Genomic DNA, 17,826 nt, shown 5'->3' with positions numbered 1-17,826 from the left:
GATACTAGCCATATATGAATTGCTTCCTTTTAGCTCCGTGTGCAGGGTGATTGGTATTGAACTTGGAAGAGCCAAAGACATGAAAGCACATCCAGCACTGAAGTGAGCATTGCTGATCCAGTTTTGTGTGATGTGCTGCGCAGCAAGATCAATGGATAAAAGGACTGAACCTCTTGAATGCTTTTAAACTGTACTGTTTTGCAAATTTTACTTCTTCCCTTTCTCCTTCTGCCTTCCTTCCTTCATAACAGAAATCATGATTACAGATGAGTATGGTGAAACAAGAGGTTAATTTCAGCGAGTTCTGTTTATGTATCTCTCCTCAAATGTACTTTGTTTCTCATCAGCCCTGCTTTTGCATGAGTTGCTTGCGCTCTCAGTTTTGTCTTGTATAATTTGTTCATTACTTGATAACTTTTCAATGAAATGAAATGAAAATCGCTTATTGTCACAAGTAGGCTTCAAATGAAGTTACTGTGAAAAGCCCCTTTAATAAACAAAAAGGTTCTCCTATGCTTGGGAACAGTTAAAGTTGTACATTCACCTAGCCTGTAACTTATGGAACTAAAATGTGCTTTCTGACATCTGGTCCTGTAGTTCAAAAAAAAACTATCCCCACCTGCCCCAAGTAATCTTCCTGTTTTCTTTTTACCGGCCCCTTCACTCCCCTACCACCCCAACATTAAACAGTGTGTGACTTAGATTGGAAATTGATCTCGGTAGGCCAGAATGTTCTCCTAATGTCTAACACAATATATTGGTACCAGACAATATATATTTAAAGATGTCCCACTGAGAGATGAGGCATTTTATGATTTACAGTGAAAAAAAGTGGCATCTCGTCAGTGGTTGTATGGAATCATTCTTGCCTTGTTCCAGTGTAGCGAAGCCAACTAGCTCTCTAACTCTTTGCCAGCTGTAATGTGGAAACAACACTGCGCCAGCAAAGATTTCTGTGTAGCAAGTCAAAGTCAGCAGGAAGTATTTATTTCAGTTACAAAGCTGCATTCTTAGAAAACAACTATTTTCAGTTTTCTGAGATTAAATTTTTCGGGTCAGTTTGCGAATGTACCACTTTAACTGTTGAGATAAATGCAAAAGCCCTTCACCTGCCATTCTGAGATGTAATATGGACAATGGTCGACAGGAGAGGACCCTTTGGCCTCTCCAGCCTTGCCCAGATAAATCATGGTTCTTGTGCATCCCATTATAGACACGGCATTACCATCCCAAAACCATGTGATCTGGGCAAGGTAAAAAAACATTCCTTTGGGGGGTTGGAGGGCAGAGGAATCTGGGATTGCCCACATTTTGTCAGGAATAATTAACACTTACCCAGAAGCAGCTCTCTCTTGAAAGAATTCAGTGAATTAGCATCCACCCACAAGCCTATTCCAGAAATCCACTGTTCTCTAGGGAAATAGGATACCTCCTCAACTCTAACCTAAATTAGACTTTGCCCAACCTATTTTAATTGGAACAAACTGTCAAAGAACCTTCTATTCCTATATGAAGCTTGATCAATACAGGCAATGCAGATAATGAAGTTAAAAAGTGATAAACCTCATGCCAGCTGCAATCTGTAATATTGCTACTTGTATTAAAAGCGTAGGGATGTTCCTCTTCATATCTTTAGTAATTGTAGACAAATAAGAAAGTGTCACACGACTGAGTTAGGTATCTCTTCAGTGGCAGGTGACGTGTTCATCTGAATTGCAATGAGCACCTGTACCAAATAAGGACATGCTTTAACCAGCTGACCACTGATGTGTTGGTCTTGTTTGTTGCTGATGTGCAACTGTTTAGTACTGTGGAGTGAATAGTTTGTCATTTTGGGCTTTGAATTATACTTTGTGGTGTATATGCCTTTGTGTTAAAATGGCATTGAAAAACTGAAATAATACAACAATCAGGCTCGGGCCAATGCTTTTCTCTACATGAGCTGCCAAATCTAATCCCATTACCTTCACTTCCCATTCCTATTAATATTCCTGAGATAAATGACTTATTTTATTAAATATTTATATGAAATTATTACAATCTCAGACCAGACCCCAACATTTGCTCGGATACCGGACAGGAACACTAATCTTTTTTTAAAATTTGTAAAACAGAGGAAAGGATACTTCGCTCCAGGAGTGATTCCACACATATTCAAACAAACTTTATTATTAACACAGTATTAAACTACCTTAACATCACACAAATATAGGTTACAATTACCAGTTAAACAATGCTTCACAGTATATTTTTTTATAAATTTAAAGTACCCAATTCATTTTTTTCCAATTAAGGAGCAATTTGGTGTGGCCAATCCACTTACCCTGCACATCCTTGGGTTGTGGGGTCAGACCCACGCTGACATGGGAACAGGGCATTATTAATATGTCAAATTTTTCTGTACTTTCTCTTGTTCAATGCAGAATCAGAATCATGAAATCTAGACCTTGGACCTGGATCAGAGTCCTTAATTTTTTGGGGTTGATTTTATCCAGCTTGCCTTCCATGGATTGGATGCAGACCTGACTGGCACTGCCCTGTAGCAACAATACCTTGAAACTTGGATCCTTGTATAATCTAGACCTCAAATAACAGTCTCAACTGACATTCCTTCAGAGATTAGACCTCTCCTGTAGCATGCACAATTTGCTTTCATTAAAGTCTGTTATTAATAATCTGACTTAAATATTCTACTAAAATTTAATACCTATTCAAATCCTTTCTCAAATAAATCTGGAAGGCAGGGCAGGCCAGGGAAGCATAGTTTATGCGCTGTACTTCATAAACCTAATGTGGTCAAAACGTGTTTTAATATCAATAAACAGCAATTTACAAATCCTGAACTAAACTTGTGTTCAATAACATTAATTGTAGCAAATGATTGTGTAAAAGCATTTCAGCAAATAACTGATTTGGAAAAGCTTGATTATTGTACTAGGGTTACAACATCAGGCTTTGTTATCGTGCCATGCGTTATCTTAGTGAATGAGAATTCAGTACCAATCCTCCCCTGTACCCCCACCACAGAAACAATATTTTAACACCATGCTTTTTGCTTTTGCTATCTTATTTTAAAGTGGTGAAGTTGATTTTAATATTGTATGTTTTTTGTGATAGGTGGTCAGGAAGATTATGTTCTCTCCTATGAACCTGTTGGTCAACAGGAGGGTAAGTAAAAGTTGAAAAAAAGGATGCAACAGTAAAAGAAGGCTGGGCAATTATTGTCACATCTCCCTTCTAATCAATCTATATCGCTTTTTGAACCGCATTTTATTCTTTATCTCTGTGTCCACTTTCCACACATCAAGAGGCTGTGGATGCAGATTCTCACAGTAGAGCCTCTGCAGTTGCTATCCTGTGATGAACTGCGAGATGGAAAACATGAGTCCAAGATGATTTATCCATCCAGTTTTCTCTCTAAGTGAAGAGTTGCCATCTGCTCTGAGCTCCTTAATAGTTGTCTGAAGAAACACAGCACAAAACATTTTTTTTTATTTTTCCAATTAAGGGACAAATTAGTGTGGCCTACCTACCTATCCTGCACATCTTTTGGGTTCTGAGGGTGAGACCCAAGCAGACACGAAGAATGTGCAAACCCCACATGGAACAACATGAATCTTTAGTAACTTGCCACACTGCCAGTTAATGCAGTGGCTACATTTTGTTGCAGTCTTCTAATAATCTTTTTATTGTCACAAGTAGGCTTACATTAACACTGCAATGAAGTTACTGTGAAGCTGAAGCCAGTGTTTTCTTTTCACCTTTAAGTCTCTCACTTACATTTTTTAGTTATGCAAGAACAAATCGTGCTGGGTGTTGTCTTTGGGCAAGCTTTTACCCTCTTTCTGTAAAGAAAAAAGCAAGGCAGCGCTTAATGTTCAAATCCCTTCATTTTGACTTCCATCCCAGCATTAAGGCCACCTAGTCAAAGTCACCAATAATAACCTGTGTGAGCTTCCAGCTACACAATCTTAGCCCTTCTCTCTATTCTCTGAAGCCTTCAATACTATTCCATTCTTCTTCACAACTGCTCTCCCTGTAGCCCACCTCCACCACATTGCACTGTCAACATCGCCAGCAATCTGCTGCGATAATCTCTTCATTGCACATAGTCTCCTCTCACATGCTCAATGGTTTCATCCTCAGGCCCCTAATCGACTTCACCTTTCAGAGTTATCATTTACTAGTACAGTTTCCTCGTGTGACACCCATCTTCAATTTTCTGCTAACAATTTTCTGACTCCACATTTGGTGCTCATCCAACACCAAGTCATGGAAGACAAAGAACCTCTTCAACTGAAACGTTGGTGCGATCTATAAAGCAATTCTATTTGACTCTCACTGGACACTTCTTACCCTGGTCCCTGATCTTGCCTAATTCCCTAGCTGCCAACTCAGACTAAACCTGGTCCATTTTCTCGGTGTGCTGCTTAATCCTGAGCTGAGCGCCAAACACAATCTGGTCAGATACTGACTCGTTCTGTCTCTTCATTACAGTCTTCCACATCATCATCAGTACCTGAAATCTCACCTTCTCCAGCACTCCTCAGCAATTACCAACTACCAAGCTCTTCTGTACAAATTTCAAATCCACCAAAATTTCATACGCCTGCATTTGTTGTGTGCAATGTCTCACACATTCACCTGAGCCTCCACTAATTTCCTAATCTACAATGTTATCTTCCAGCCCCTCCTTCTCCATACATCCCCACAGGACCGCATTAATCCCTGTAATCGTCTCCAGTACTCCATCCAAGTTGAGAGCCTCCATTCTTCAGAATATGAATTATTTGCCACCAACATTTTCCTCCACTCCCAAGTATTCCTGTCCTTGTGCTTCACCATCAGAGGCAGAACTTTCAACCATTCTAAACCTGTGCTCTGGTAACTTCATCGCAGTGTTAATGTGAGCCTACTTGTGTCACTAATAAAGATTATTATTATCAGAAGAATCATTACGACACAGAAGAGGTAATTCAGCCCATCGAATCTGTTGGCTTTCTGTAGAGTAATCCAATAAGTCCCATTCCTCCATGCTACTCCTGTAGTCCTGCAAGTTTATTTCCCTCAAATGCCCACACAAGTTCATTTTCAAATCATCTCTATTTCAACGTTTTGCAGGCAGAGACTTCTAGGTCATCACCACGCACTGTATAAAATGGTGTTTTCTCACATCTCTACATCTCTTTCCCAAAACCTTGAATCTGTGTCCCTACATCCTTGTGTGATCAGCTAATGGGAATGGTTTTTCTTTGTCTACCTGATCCAAACACGCATAATCTTTTACACCTCTATTGAATCTCCCCTCAATCTCTTGCTGAAAGGAGAACAACCCCAGTATCACCAGCCTAACTTGTAGCTAACATCCCTTGTCCCTGGAACTATCCTGGTAAAACTTCTACAGCCTCAGAAAGCTACCTGAAAACATGATATGGCCTCGTGGCTGCTAGAATTAAGTAGCAATCATGTTAGTTGGGGGCATGTCTGCTGGAATGGTAGAGGTTTAATGGCCAATCTTCTGAGGCAGTGGTACTTTAAGGGTCTGCGGTGTGGAAAAGGGTTGAAGGCTTAACTTTAGTCAGAGGGTTGGCTGGTTAATTTTCATAGGAATGTAGCTTAACAAAAGTCTAACAGCACTTGGGAAATGTTCAAATATTTGATGAAAACTTGTCATCTTAATGACTGCTACAAGAGAAAGGAATGTCCATAACTACTGCCAAATTATTCAGTTTAAATATGATCCGTTAAGCTAGGTTTTATTGTTATAGGAATGTTGCAAATAATACAACATGTTGACATCACCTAACTTGAGTTTCTGTTTTTGTCATATAGTCCGTTACTCTCGTCCTGTTATAATTCTGGGACCCATGAAGGATCGAATTAATGATGACCTGATCTCTGAGTTTCCAGACAAGTTTGGATCTTGTGTTCCACGTACGTACATTATCATTGCCAATGAATGGAATATATTCTGCTGAAATAGCCATTGTAAGGGAAGATATCTTTACTCAGTGTGTCTCATGAAAATAAAAAATGAATTGAAAATCGCTTATTGTCTCGAATAGACTTCAAATGAAGTTACTGTGAAAAGCCCCTAGTCGCCACATTCCGGTGCCTGTTCGGGGAGGCTATTACGGGAATCGAACCGTGCTGCTGGCCTGCTTGGTCTGCTTTCAAAGCCAGCGATTTAGCCCTGTGCTAAACAGTCCTGAAATCATGAAATAGCCATTGACTTTCACATGCAAGACATCACTGGGATGAACCAAAGGTTTGGGCAGGCATCTGCTCCCAGACTGGGTATTTAAGCAGTTAGATAGTATAGAGCCTTGTGATACAAACTGATTAAGGCTTCAGGGGCAATATGAATATCAGTTATATATTTTAGGATAATGGGGAAAATTTGCAATGTATCCATTTTTAAAATTTTAACCTATGTTCTCAACCATTGATAGTTATGCTAACATTTTATCAATAATTTTTTGAAATTTATGTATTTAATTATTAAAAGCCAAGTTATGATCAGGCAATAGTTCCCACTCCGACTGCTTAGTGATCACTGCACCACATGCCAGATGGCTAGCTGGCAAATTACCATTAATTTTTTCAGACTGCTATGATTATGAAACATTAATATCTGCATTAGAACACATCAGGTGAAGTAACTGAATACATTTGTCTGTATAATGGAATAAAGGGCTTAAACATGGAAAAGTGTTCTACTGCCTCATGCCCACAATTATTCTCCATGTCCCACAAATACCTTTGCACTCAGAAATTAGATCTGACTCAGGGTTCTGCCAGCTTTAGTTTGATATCTGTATCCTTTAAAAAAAAAAACGTTGCTTCTGTTTCTTTTAAATTAACTCATGTCTCTGGCAAGGCCAGCATTTATTGCTCAGCATTTTGTTTCCCTGAGAGAGAAATAGTGACAGATTATCTTTTTAAATCGTTACAGCTAATAGGTTTGGTACAAGTGGATGGCTTGATAGGCCACTTCAGAGGGCAGTTAAGAGCTAATCACATTGCCATTGGCTTACAACTTTCTAAGCATGAATTGTGAATATTTACAAGGAACGGGAAAAGATTTTGATGGAAGTGTTTCGCTTTCTCCAGATACAACTAGACCAAAGCGTGATTACGAAGTTGATGGGCGAGACTATCATTTTGTTACATCTCGAGAGCAAATGGAAAAGGACATCCAGGATCACAAATTTATTGAAGCTGGACAGTACAACAACCACCTGTATGGCACCAGTGTGCAGTCTGTAAGAGAGGTCGCAGAAAAGGTAAAGGACATCCTTAAGGGTTATTAAAATATTTTTTTTAAGGAAAAATTTAGAGTACCCAATTCTTTTGTTTTTCCAATTTAGTGTGGCCAATCCACCTACCCTGCAGATCTTTGGGTTTTGAGAGTGAGACCCACACAGACACGGGGAGAATGTGCAACCTTCACACAGACAGTGACCCGGGGCCAGGATTGAACCGGGGTCCTCGGCGCCATGAGGCAGCAGTGCTAACGACTGCAACAGCATGTTATTAAAATAAACAAGTTTAAAATTTGCCCTCTAAATCCAGAAGAATATATTTTGCATCATTTCCACTAGTTGATACACCAGTGACTAGGGGGTCACAATTTCAAGATGGTCAGCGAGAGACTCTGAGTGAAATGAGGAGAAACCTCTTCTCAGAATTGTTGGGTTTGGTATGTACTGCCTGGGAGAGTGATGGAGGTGGATTCCATAGGAGGTTTCAAAAGAGAGATGGATACATATTTGAAAGTGAAGAATTTCGAGGACTATGGAGATGGGGTTGGGGAATGGGACTAGCTAGGTTGCTCTTTTGGGAGCCGGTGCAGACACGATGGGCCAAATAGCCTCCCTCTGTGCAAAAATAATAATTGCATTTTAAAATATGATGCTTTTATTCCCAAGTAGCGTGTTAGCTCTAATAATGCAAGTCTGTTATTGGATACAAAAGTATCTCTTTCCAAAAGAGCTACATTGAACAAAATGCTGTACCTGTGAAGCTTCCTTTACAGACAGATACCCGTGTTAATTTTGGTACCCGTATTTTAACATTTTCCTTTGTTTATACTTTAGGGTAAACACTGCATACTGGATGTGTCGGGAAATGCTATTAAGCGACTTCAAATAGCCCAGCTGCACCCAATTGCAATCTTCATCAAACCAAAATCAATTGAGAACATCATGTGAGTGTGGATAACAAGGTTTTCCTCATTCATTTTGGGCTATGATTCTTATTATTTTACAGCTTAGCTCTATCTCTTTCAAGGAATGCCCTAGGCTGAGGGCCAACTGTGATTATTCAAATTATTTGAGTTACACGAGACTCCCAGCTCGAAACTTGAATTCTGTTTGAACCACATTAGTGATGCAAAATGCACGCAATCTCTTCACTTCTCAGATATGAGTTCAAGTCGAACTCGAGCTGCCAACCTAAATAATCTTTCCTGATTTCTGGGCAGCCTAAATCCAGTTTCAGCAGGAGAGACCAGAAGCACTGCCTGCAGTGGGAGTGAAATTGTAACTAAATGGCCTCTATTTAGAGCAAAATCTAAACTGGTGCCATCCAGAATCCTCTATTGTAGTTGCAACGGAGCAGACCAGGAACTGTTTGATCAACGTTTACCTCACCTGAAAATTGTTGACTTCCAATTCCCCAGCACTAAGCTCTTGAGTAAGCAGAATACTCTATCGGGGTAGGGTTTGGAATAAGAGTGAGATGGATCTTGTGCTGCGTTTGGCTTCTGAATAGGGACTGCCATATTCAGTACCCTCAAGGACAAAAGTGTCATAGTTTGGAGTCCCATTCCCAAAAACATCAGAAAGAATAGCTGGTGACTCCAACTGTGCCAGGTACTTTTCCGGAATTTCTGAATTAACTTGACAGCACTTTTGTATGCAGTGTTTTTCTGGAGCAATTGTAGCAAATCTTCAGTGGCCCATAACTTTGAGGAGGAGGGTGGAATTGATGGTGTGAGCTGAATAGAAAACAGCAGCCGAAACGACAATAGCGTAGCTCCTTGTTCCGCATCCTGCTTTTGACAGGATATAATGAGTGGTGCTCCACAGAGATCAGTGTTTGGGCCTCAACATTTTACAATTCACATCAATTACGTGGATGAAAGGACTGGTGGTATGATTGTGAAATTTGCTGACGAGACAAAGATAGGTAGGAAAGTAAATTGTAAAGAGGACATAAGGAGGCTACAATGGGGGGGGGGGGGGGGGGGGACATGGGTAGATTAAGTGAGTGGGCAAAGACCTGGCAAATGGAGAATAATGTGGGAAAATGTGAAGTCCATTTTAGCAGGAAGAATAGAAAATAAGCTAAATGGGGAGAGATTGTAAGGAGGTACAGAGGGATCTGGGTGTCTTTATGCATGAATAATAAACGGCTTGGGTACAGATACAGCAAGTAATTAGAAAAGCTAATAGAATGATATCATTTATATTGTATGGGGAATTGATTCCCCTGTTCTGCAGGGCACTGGTGAGACCACATCTGGAGTATTGTGTACAGTATTGGTCTCCTTGTTTAAGGAAAGATGTAAATAAATAAACAATTCTGAGGGGTCTTGACATGATGGATTTGCTCATTTAAGGCATGAGATTTTTTTTCCTGAGGGTGATCAGTGTTTGGAACTTTCTTCCTGAAAAGGTCGTGGAAGCCGAGTCTTTGAGTATTTTTACGGCAGAGATAGATTCCTGTTGAGCAAGGGGGTGAGGGGTTATCGGGACTAGGTCAGAATTTGAGGTTACAATTCGAGCAGCATGGCAGAGCAGTTAGGAAGGCCAAATGGCCTACTCCATAACCCTTATGCGTATGTTTGTAGTATTTTTTTAACCTGGTTAACATTTTACATTTCTCCTGTATTTTTGTGGTTACCTTCAGGAGCTGGACCTGCAGCAGCAATGATCATATTTGTTTGTGAGATGTGGATGTCATTGGCTAAACCAGCATTTTTTCCTCATCCCAAATGACCCTCAAAGATGTTGTTGGTATTATTTTTCAATAAATTTAGAATACCCAATTATTATTTTTCCAATTAAGGGGCAATTTAGCGTGTCCAATCCACCTACCCTGCGCATCTTTGGGTTGTGGGGGTGAAACCCACGCAGACATGGGGAGAATGTGCAAACTCCACATGGACAGTGACCCAGTGAGAAGATGTTGTTATGACCTGTTGAAGAAGGGGAGCTAGTTCCCCTTTATTTCAGTCCCCTTGGCTGGTTGCAACAAAAGTTTGTTAAAACGTTTGCTTTGTCCATGATTGCCTTTTCCAATCCAGATGCATTTGTTAATAAGGAATCAATCAAACCAGATTTTTGAGTCCAAGAAAAAATATGATTTCTAATTTCCCTAATCCCTAACACTGAATATGAGCAGTGCGTGAAGCGTACTGACACACCAGATGTAAGAAAGTTAAAGTCCAAATAAAAGTTTTTAAAATGTATGGTGGGTGGCACAGTGTTTAGCACTGCTGTCTCATGCCACTGAGGACCCAACTCCGGGTCACTGTCCGTGTGGAGTTTGCACATTCTCCCCGTGTCTGCATGGATCTCACAGCCACAACCCAAAAAGATGTGTGAATTGGCCACGCTAAATTACCCCTTAATTGTGTGGGGGACGAATTGGATACTCTAAATTTATTTTTAAAAAGAATGAATGGTTCAGTCCTTTTGAGTGTTGATGTGGTGTATTGTGTTGAATGTTGCAGCCGTTTAAGGTGAGTTAGTTTCCTTTAAAATCCTAGAGTGGAATTGAAATTCATGTAATTGACTTTGCTGGAAACACTTCTCTTCAGAGAGAGAGAAAAAAATATTTCCTTCTTTTTTGAGCAGTTCTTTTCTTGATGATTTTTATCTGTTCTGGTTTTGCAAAACCAGTTCTTAAAACCTCCTCCTGTTTGTATATTCCCAGGGAGATATTTGATTAGCCTGACTCAGTAATTTGCAAAAGAACAAGTAATCATATTTCTGATCTTTCATCTTGGGAACATTTTGAGATGGTAGAAACCAACAGGGTATGGGGCTATTTCCTCCTCTGCAATGGAATTTGAGGTTCTGGTGCATTGTAACTGGCTGGGTAGCAGATCCCAATGTCTTGACATAATTACAGGGGATTTAAAGTCTAGGACTGTGCATTTTTGTTTTAATAAACATTTTATTGAGGTATTTTTTGGTTTGACAACAAAATAAACAATGTACATGAATCTATAAACATAGTGCAAAAGCCGTCTTCCTCCCTTACAGGTCCCACCTTTATTAACCTCCTACTCTAAACTAAACTAACCCCCCCCCCCCTTTCTGCTGACGATTGATTTTCCGTAAAGAACTCGACAAAAGATTGCCACCTCCGGGTTAGCCCTAACATTGACCCTCTCAAGGTGAACTTGATTTTCTCCAAACAGAGAAAGCTAGCCATGTCCGATAGCCAGGTATCCGACTTCGGGGACTTTGAGTCCCTCCAAGCTAATAATATCCGTCTCCGGGCTAGCAGGGAAGCAAAGGCCAGAACATCTGCCTCTTTCTCCTCCTGGATTCCCGGATCTTCTGACACCCCGAAAATCACCACCTCTGGGCTCAGTGGCAGCCTTGTTTTTAACACCGTGGACATGTCGTCGGCAAGCCCCTGCCAAAATCCCCTAAGCTTTGGACATATCCAGAACATGTGGACATGGTTCGCTGGCCCTCCCGCACACTTTGCGCCTATCTTCTACCCCAAAGAACCTGCTTATCCGGGCCACTGTCATGTGAGCCCAGTGAACGACCTTTAATTGTATCTGGCTGAGCCTGGCACATGTTGTGGATGCGTTGACTCTACTCAACGCGTCCGCCCATAGACCATCCTCTATCTCTCCTCCCAGCTCCTCCTCCCACTTGTGTTTCAGCTCCTCGGTCTGCGTCGCCTCTGACCCCATAAGTTCCTTGTAAATGTCAGAGACCCTCCCTTCTCCCACCCACTCTCTGGAAACTACCCTGTCCTGTATCCCCCTTGGTGGTAAGAGCGGGAAGGTTGACACCTGTTTACGTAGGAAGTCCCCCACCTGCAGGTACCTGAATTCGTTTCCCCTTACCAATCCAAATTTCTCCTCCAGCTCCCTCAAGCTAGGAAAGCTCCCCTCTATAAACATATCCCCATCCTCTCAATCCCTGCTCTCTGCCATCTCCGAAACCCCTCCCTCCATCTTTCCCGGGGCAAACAGGTGATTATTACAGATTGGAGACCAAACCGATGCTTCCTCCATTGCCCCTCAGGGCCGCCACCACCACGGGGCTGGTGGAGTGCCAGCGGGAACGGCAGAGGCGCCTTTATCAACTCCCCTAAGCTGGTTCCCTTACATGAAGCCGCCTCCATAGGCTCCCATGCCGACCCCTCCCCCACCACCCACTTCCTGATCATGGCTATATTCGCCGCCCAATAGTAGTTACTGAAGTTTGGCAGCTCCAGCCCGCCCTCTCCCCGGCTCCGCTCAAGCATCCCCCTCTTTACTCTCGGGGTCTTGCCCACCCATACAAAGCTAGTGATCACTTTGTTGACCCGTTTAAAAAAGGACTGCGGAATAAAGATGGGGAGACACTGAAACACAAACAGGAATCTCGTCATCTTCACCGTCTGCACCCTCCCAGTTAATGACAATGGGAGCGGGTCTCACCTCTGAAAGTCTCCCTTCATTTGGTCTACTAGTTGGGCCAGATTTAGTTTGTGTAGCCATTCCCATTCCCGGGCCACCTGGATGCCTAGATACCGAAGGCTTCTCCTTACCACTCTAAACGGCAGCTCCCCCAGCCACCTCTCCTGTCCCCTCGCCTGGATCGCAAACATCTCACTTTTCCCCATAGTTAGTTTATACCCAGAAAACCACCCAAATTCCCCCAGAATCCTCATGATTTTTTCCATCCCCTCTGCTGGATCCGATACATCCAATACAGGAGCAGGTTGTCTGCGTAAAGTGAGACTCTGCATCCATTGCAACCCACTACCTCTAGCTCCCTACCTTCAGGGGGCATCACGTTTAATAGCCGCCTTACATTGGCCACCAACAGCGAAATCGTGACCTGTGACATCTCCCTTACCCCATTGATTGTCGTCATCAACAACGGCCCCAATATCCCAGAGAACTTTTTATAGATCTCTACTGGGTACCTGTCCGGCCCGGGGCTTTACCCGACTGCATGGCCTTCGGACCTTCCGCTATCTCTTCCTGATCTGGGCCCCCAGTCCTTCTACCACCTCCCTGTTCACCCGGGAAATTCAGCCCCCCTAGGATGTGCCTCATCCCCTCCGGCCCCATTGGGGGTTCCGACTCATACAACCTACTATAAAATCCTTAAACGCCTCATTCACCCCTGCTGAGTCTCCAACCGGTTCCTCTCTTCATCCTTTCCCTATCTCCCTGGCTGCCTCCCTCTTTCTAAGCTACTGTGCAAGCATTCTGCTGGCCTTCTCTCCATGCTCCTAGATAGTCCCCCTCACCTTTCTCAGCTGCTCCACCGCCCTCCCTGTGGTTAACAAGCTGAACTCAGCCTATAGCCTCCCCCGTTCCCTTAACAGCCCTGCCTCTGGGGTCTCCGCATACCTCCTGTTGACCTGTAGTATCTCCTTTATCAGTCGGTCCGTCTCTGCCCTGTCTACCTTCTCCCTGTCGGCCTGTATCGAGATCAGCTCCCCTCTAACCACTGCCTTCAATGCTTCCCAGACCACCGCTGCCTAAATTTCCCCCATGTCCAGGTAGTTCTGAATACATTTCCTCAGCATACCTCATAGTCAGCCAAAAGTTCCACGTCCAGCGCCCAGTGCGGGCGCTGGTTACTGTCTTTACTAACCTGTAGATCAGCACAGTGCAGGGCGTGGTCTGAGATTGTGATTGCCGAATATCCCGTGTCCACTACCCCCGTCAGTAAAGCCCTGCTCAGAATAAAGAAATCAATCCGGGAGTACACTTTATGCATGTGTGAGTAGAAGGAGAACTCCTTCACCCTCGGCTGCCCAAATGACTATGCATTTTTAATGCATTGCTTTCAAGAGTCCGTGTATGGCATGGACCTTGACCCCCCCCCCCCCCCGCCCCCCCCCCCCCCCCCCCCCCCCCCCCCCAGGTGTGAAATTCCATGTAACGTCTCAGAGAAAGTCTGTAGTACAGTCCATCCAGGAACTTTCCAGAAAAGTGGTTGTGTACAATACCAGACATTAGGTGACTGCTGGTCTGTACCTTGTATTTTTTTTTAAAACAGGTCCTATTCAAACAGTTCAATAAGGCCTGGAGAGATACAGCACACTGCAGGTATGCACCTCCAATTCTGTCCATGCAGGGCTTTGGAAAATTGGCCCAGAAACCTTTTGTGCAGACTGCCAATATCCCTGTTTTACCTATTGGTGGTGCTAAACAGCTGCTTGTGCTACTATCAAGACCAGAGTTTGAATTCTGTTATTTTGGCCCATTTGTTTTGTATGACACTGATTTTAATAATGTCATAAATGATAGAAAATTGGACTTTGCTGAATCTGCTAACTATAGTTCTGGATAAACTGATTTTAATATTAAACAGGCTATGCATGAGATTTTAATTAGGCTACATAAGGGGACTGGATATTTTTTTGTGGGCAAGGGAGCAGTACTGGTATTTCTTAACTTTGGGGTGCACTTGACCACAGTGGCCTTTACAATAGTGTCCATTTCTTTATTCCTTATCTGCCTTGTGTTATCATAGACTTACTTTTTCTGATCAGAGTATACCTGTTTCACAGACTGAGAATAAAGGCTTCTTCCTTTCCAGGGAAATGAATAAGCGACTAACAGAAGATCAAGCGAGAAAAACATTTGAGAGAGCCATAAAACTTGAACTGGAATTTACAGAACACTTCACAAGTTAGTATCATATTGCCTCCTGTCACAACTGTCTGTGCAGCTAAATGAAGATGTGTCCAAAGTCTTGTTAGTTCATTTCTCCTGGACAAAAATCTGAGAATGCTTTATAAATAAACTGTTGAGAAAGCTTGATTGAAGTCCACCAAGAATTGCCTGCACCCTTGTGAATAAGGCTCTCAGTTATAACATTATAGTTGGCTTTTTGTTATGTTGATCACTTCTTATATGAAGTTCTTCCTGGCAGTCGGCTTAAATTTCCCTTTCACCAGTTTCAATCTATAATCCCCTTGTTCTAGTCCTGCAGTAGTGATTCCGATTAATCGCCACCTAAATTCACATGGAACCTTACACTAAAATAGAGACGGCTTTTCATCACTTCAGTGTGAATTTGATGTGCCCTCCCAGTTCCTCTTGCCATCATGAAATAAAACTGTAAATGCAAAACCAGTCAGTCAGTATATATAAAGAGTAGAGACTTTCAAGTGGGGACTCATCAATTTCTCTCCTTTATACATGGGGATTGATGTGTGTTTCCAGAATTTTTGTTTTTATACTTCAAATTTCCAGCATGTATTTTTTTCTTTTGTTATCATGCCTTTGGATGTAAAGATATAAAGAATGTCAAAAGTCCAGACTGTTAGATATTAACTCTTGTTTCTGCTTTGATGGTCAGGTATTGTACAGGGAGACTTACTGGAGGAGATTTACAACCAGGTGAAGCAGATTATTGAAGAGCAGTCGGGGCCTTACATCTGGGTTCCAACCAAGGAGAAACTGTGAAGTCTCTTCATAATAATCATCCTCCATTACTCGCGATGAGTCTGGACCCCTTCTGCAGGACTCACTCTGACTCCTGTCGATCACAGATCTCTCTCTCTTTGTGTGTCATGAAAAGTGATTTGTCTTTTACCTGGGGGCGTTCACATCTCCTGTTTGTGAAAATTGCTTGTACGTGATACCTGATAAAATTACCACCATAGTTTTTTTTAACTGAAGGGGAAAGGCCTGACGAACTGTTGAAGGGAGATTCTATGGTACAGTTCCTTAATGTTTAAGGGCAACAATTCTTCAGCAATTTTCAGAAAAGCTTTATATATATTTTTCTTTTAATAATAAACTGAAAGAAAGGAAAAATAATCTTCATGTTTAGCATTGGGTTTGGATAAGAAATAATTCTAAGCAGCTTTTTGCACGATGAACTTTGGAAGCATGGTTTTGGCAGCAGAAATCCTGATGGTTTTATCGTTTGTCGGCTCCTCCTGCGTTACTTGTGCAGGTCATTATTGGAGCTGTCTCTAATTTTTTCATTTCTGTGCTTCAGAAATTTCAGGTTTTGTTGAACGAGTTATAAAACATGAGCCTTTAAAGTGCAAAGGAATTTTTATTCACTTTACAAAGGTTCTTTACAGACCATGCTTTTTATTTTTGTTTTTCCTTTTGCCAATTGAAGTGCACGGTGAATAAATAAATGTTTATATTGAATGCCGATCAGAATGTGTTCAAGTGACATTGAGAATAATTACTTTCGCTCTTGTAGAGAATCTACTTTTATGAATTTGATTATTGAAGGGGAGAGGGGAAGCAAAGAGAAGCCAGTAAATATGACTATTTTAAGTGATAACTGACATAATTTTCAATAGGACTTTTCAAATAAGAATGATCTGGGAGATGGGGGTAAAAATAAGGATTTGGATTTGGCTGAGGAATGGAGCTGAAACCTAATCTTAACTATTTGTAATGGGCTTAAGACTTGAGATTTTAAGATATATAAATAATTAACTCGCAGTAACTATGTATTTTGATATAAATGATCAATTATATTAAGCATACTTTTAACAAAATACACTATATAAACTCACCAGGACTGTGTATCTTTAAAATAGCTGCACATGTATTTTCTTTCTGTCTAACCATCTTCTCGCCATCAATATTTTCTTCTTTTATTCCTAGTAGGACATGAATTAATGTTTATCATTTTTAACCATAAGGATCATGTGGGAAATGTGGTGATGGGGGTAAAACAGTATTTTGAGAATAACTGCAAGAAATAAAAAGCAAAATGAACCAGTTCTCCTCTTTTCCCACCCCCGCCCTCCCCTGTGAATTTTGTGTGAGGTTATTCAAAGTGATGTGCATGTTTTCAAAATGTTAAGAGCAATTTTAAATAAAATAATTTTTACATTTTATGTACATTTGCAAGTGGGAATTGCAAACATGTCATATCTTCCATTGTAGCTCTCAATCAGAGGCTTCTGTGTTGAGAAAATATATTTTAACAGTTATAGGGTATGTTCTCAAATGAAACTTTAACACTACATTTAGATTAACTGCCTGGTACCCAACCTTTGCTAGTAATTTGGAGATGACTTGTTTTATATAGGAATAATGTGCTTACAAGCCGTTCAGTACACCTGACCCTTCTGGTGCTGCAGTTTGTACAGACTCTCATCTATATCCATTCCATTGTCAAGAGGGGAACAGCTAATAAACTTTAATGTACAATTTACTTCTTTGTGATATTTTTTTTTTAAACTGTTCCAATTCAAAATCATCCATTTGAAAATAGCAAGGAATTGTGATGATTCAGGGTGCCACCAGAATAAATTGACTTTTTGGTTGATGTAAACAAAAAAGTCCCAGGTTCCATCCTGGCCTGTGTCGGGTGTGCTGGTGTCAGCTGGGAAAGGATAAAACTACAGGTGGCTTTGTTCCTTGGCTACAGATATAAGAGTCAGGCAGGCTCAGTCGTCCTGCTTCATGTCCAGCAATCTTTGCAGCAAAGACTAAAGGGACACAGACAAGATTGTATTTTACTGCTGTGTCCCTCTCAGCAAATTGCCTTTCAAAATTCATGTGGCTTGTACTGGGTGTTGGGTGTTTGAAACTCTACTCCAGCGCATCTGGCAGAAAAGGCTAGTTAAATTAATCTAATG

At 41.5% G+C, this 17,826-nt stretch overlaps 1 protein-coding gene across 41 annotated transcripts in view; it reads left to right on the top strand.

Moving 5' to 3' along the window:
* LOC119976166 (disks large homolog 1) overlaps positions 1 to 17,399 on the top strand; it is a 426,844-nt gene extending 409,445 nt beyond the window's left edge. For 35 of the 41 annotated variants that reach the window (XM_038816405.1, XM_038816400.1, XM_038816404.1 and 32 more), the window contains 6 exons: positions 3,118 to 3,168; positions 5,833 to 5,934; positions 7,114 to 7,286; positions 8,100 to 8,209; positions 14,802 to 14,893; positions 15,567 to 17,399. In XM_038816405.1, the coding sequence (XP_038672333.1) occupies positions 3,118 to 3,168; positions 5,833 to 5,934; positions 7,114 to 7,286; positions 8,100 to 8,209; positions 14,802 to 14,893; positions 15,567 to 15,673 (635 nt within the window). In that variant the 3' untranslated portion in view covers positions 15,674 to 17,399. Of the gene's footprint in view, positions 1 to 251; positions 288 to 3,117; positions 3,169 to 5,832; positions 5,935 to 7,113; positions 7,287 to 8,099; positions 8,210 to 14,801; positions 14,894 to 15,566 lie in introns of all 41 variants that reach the window. The other 6 variants (XM_038816435.1, XM_038816434.1, XM_038816402.1 and 3 more) reach the window with 1 other exon arrangement.
* Positions 17,400 to 17,826: the final 427 nt, after the last annotated feature.

The sequence above is a fragment of the Scyliorhinus canicula genome, chromosome 13, assembly GCF_902713615.1.
Source record: "Scyliorhinus canicula chromosome 13, sScyCan1.1, whole genome shotgun sequence".
NCBI lineage: Eukaryota > Metazoa > Chordata > Chondrichthyes > Carcharhiniformes > Scyliorhinidae > Scyliorhinus > Scyliorhinus canicula.
Note: the sequence above shows the minus strand (reverse complement) of the source record. Positions and strands in the feature narration are given on the sequence as shown.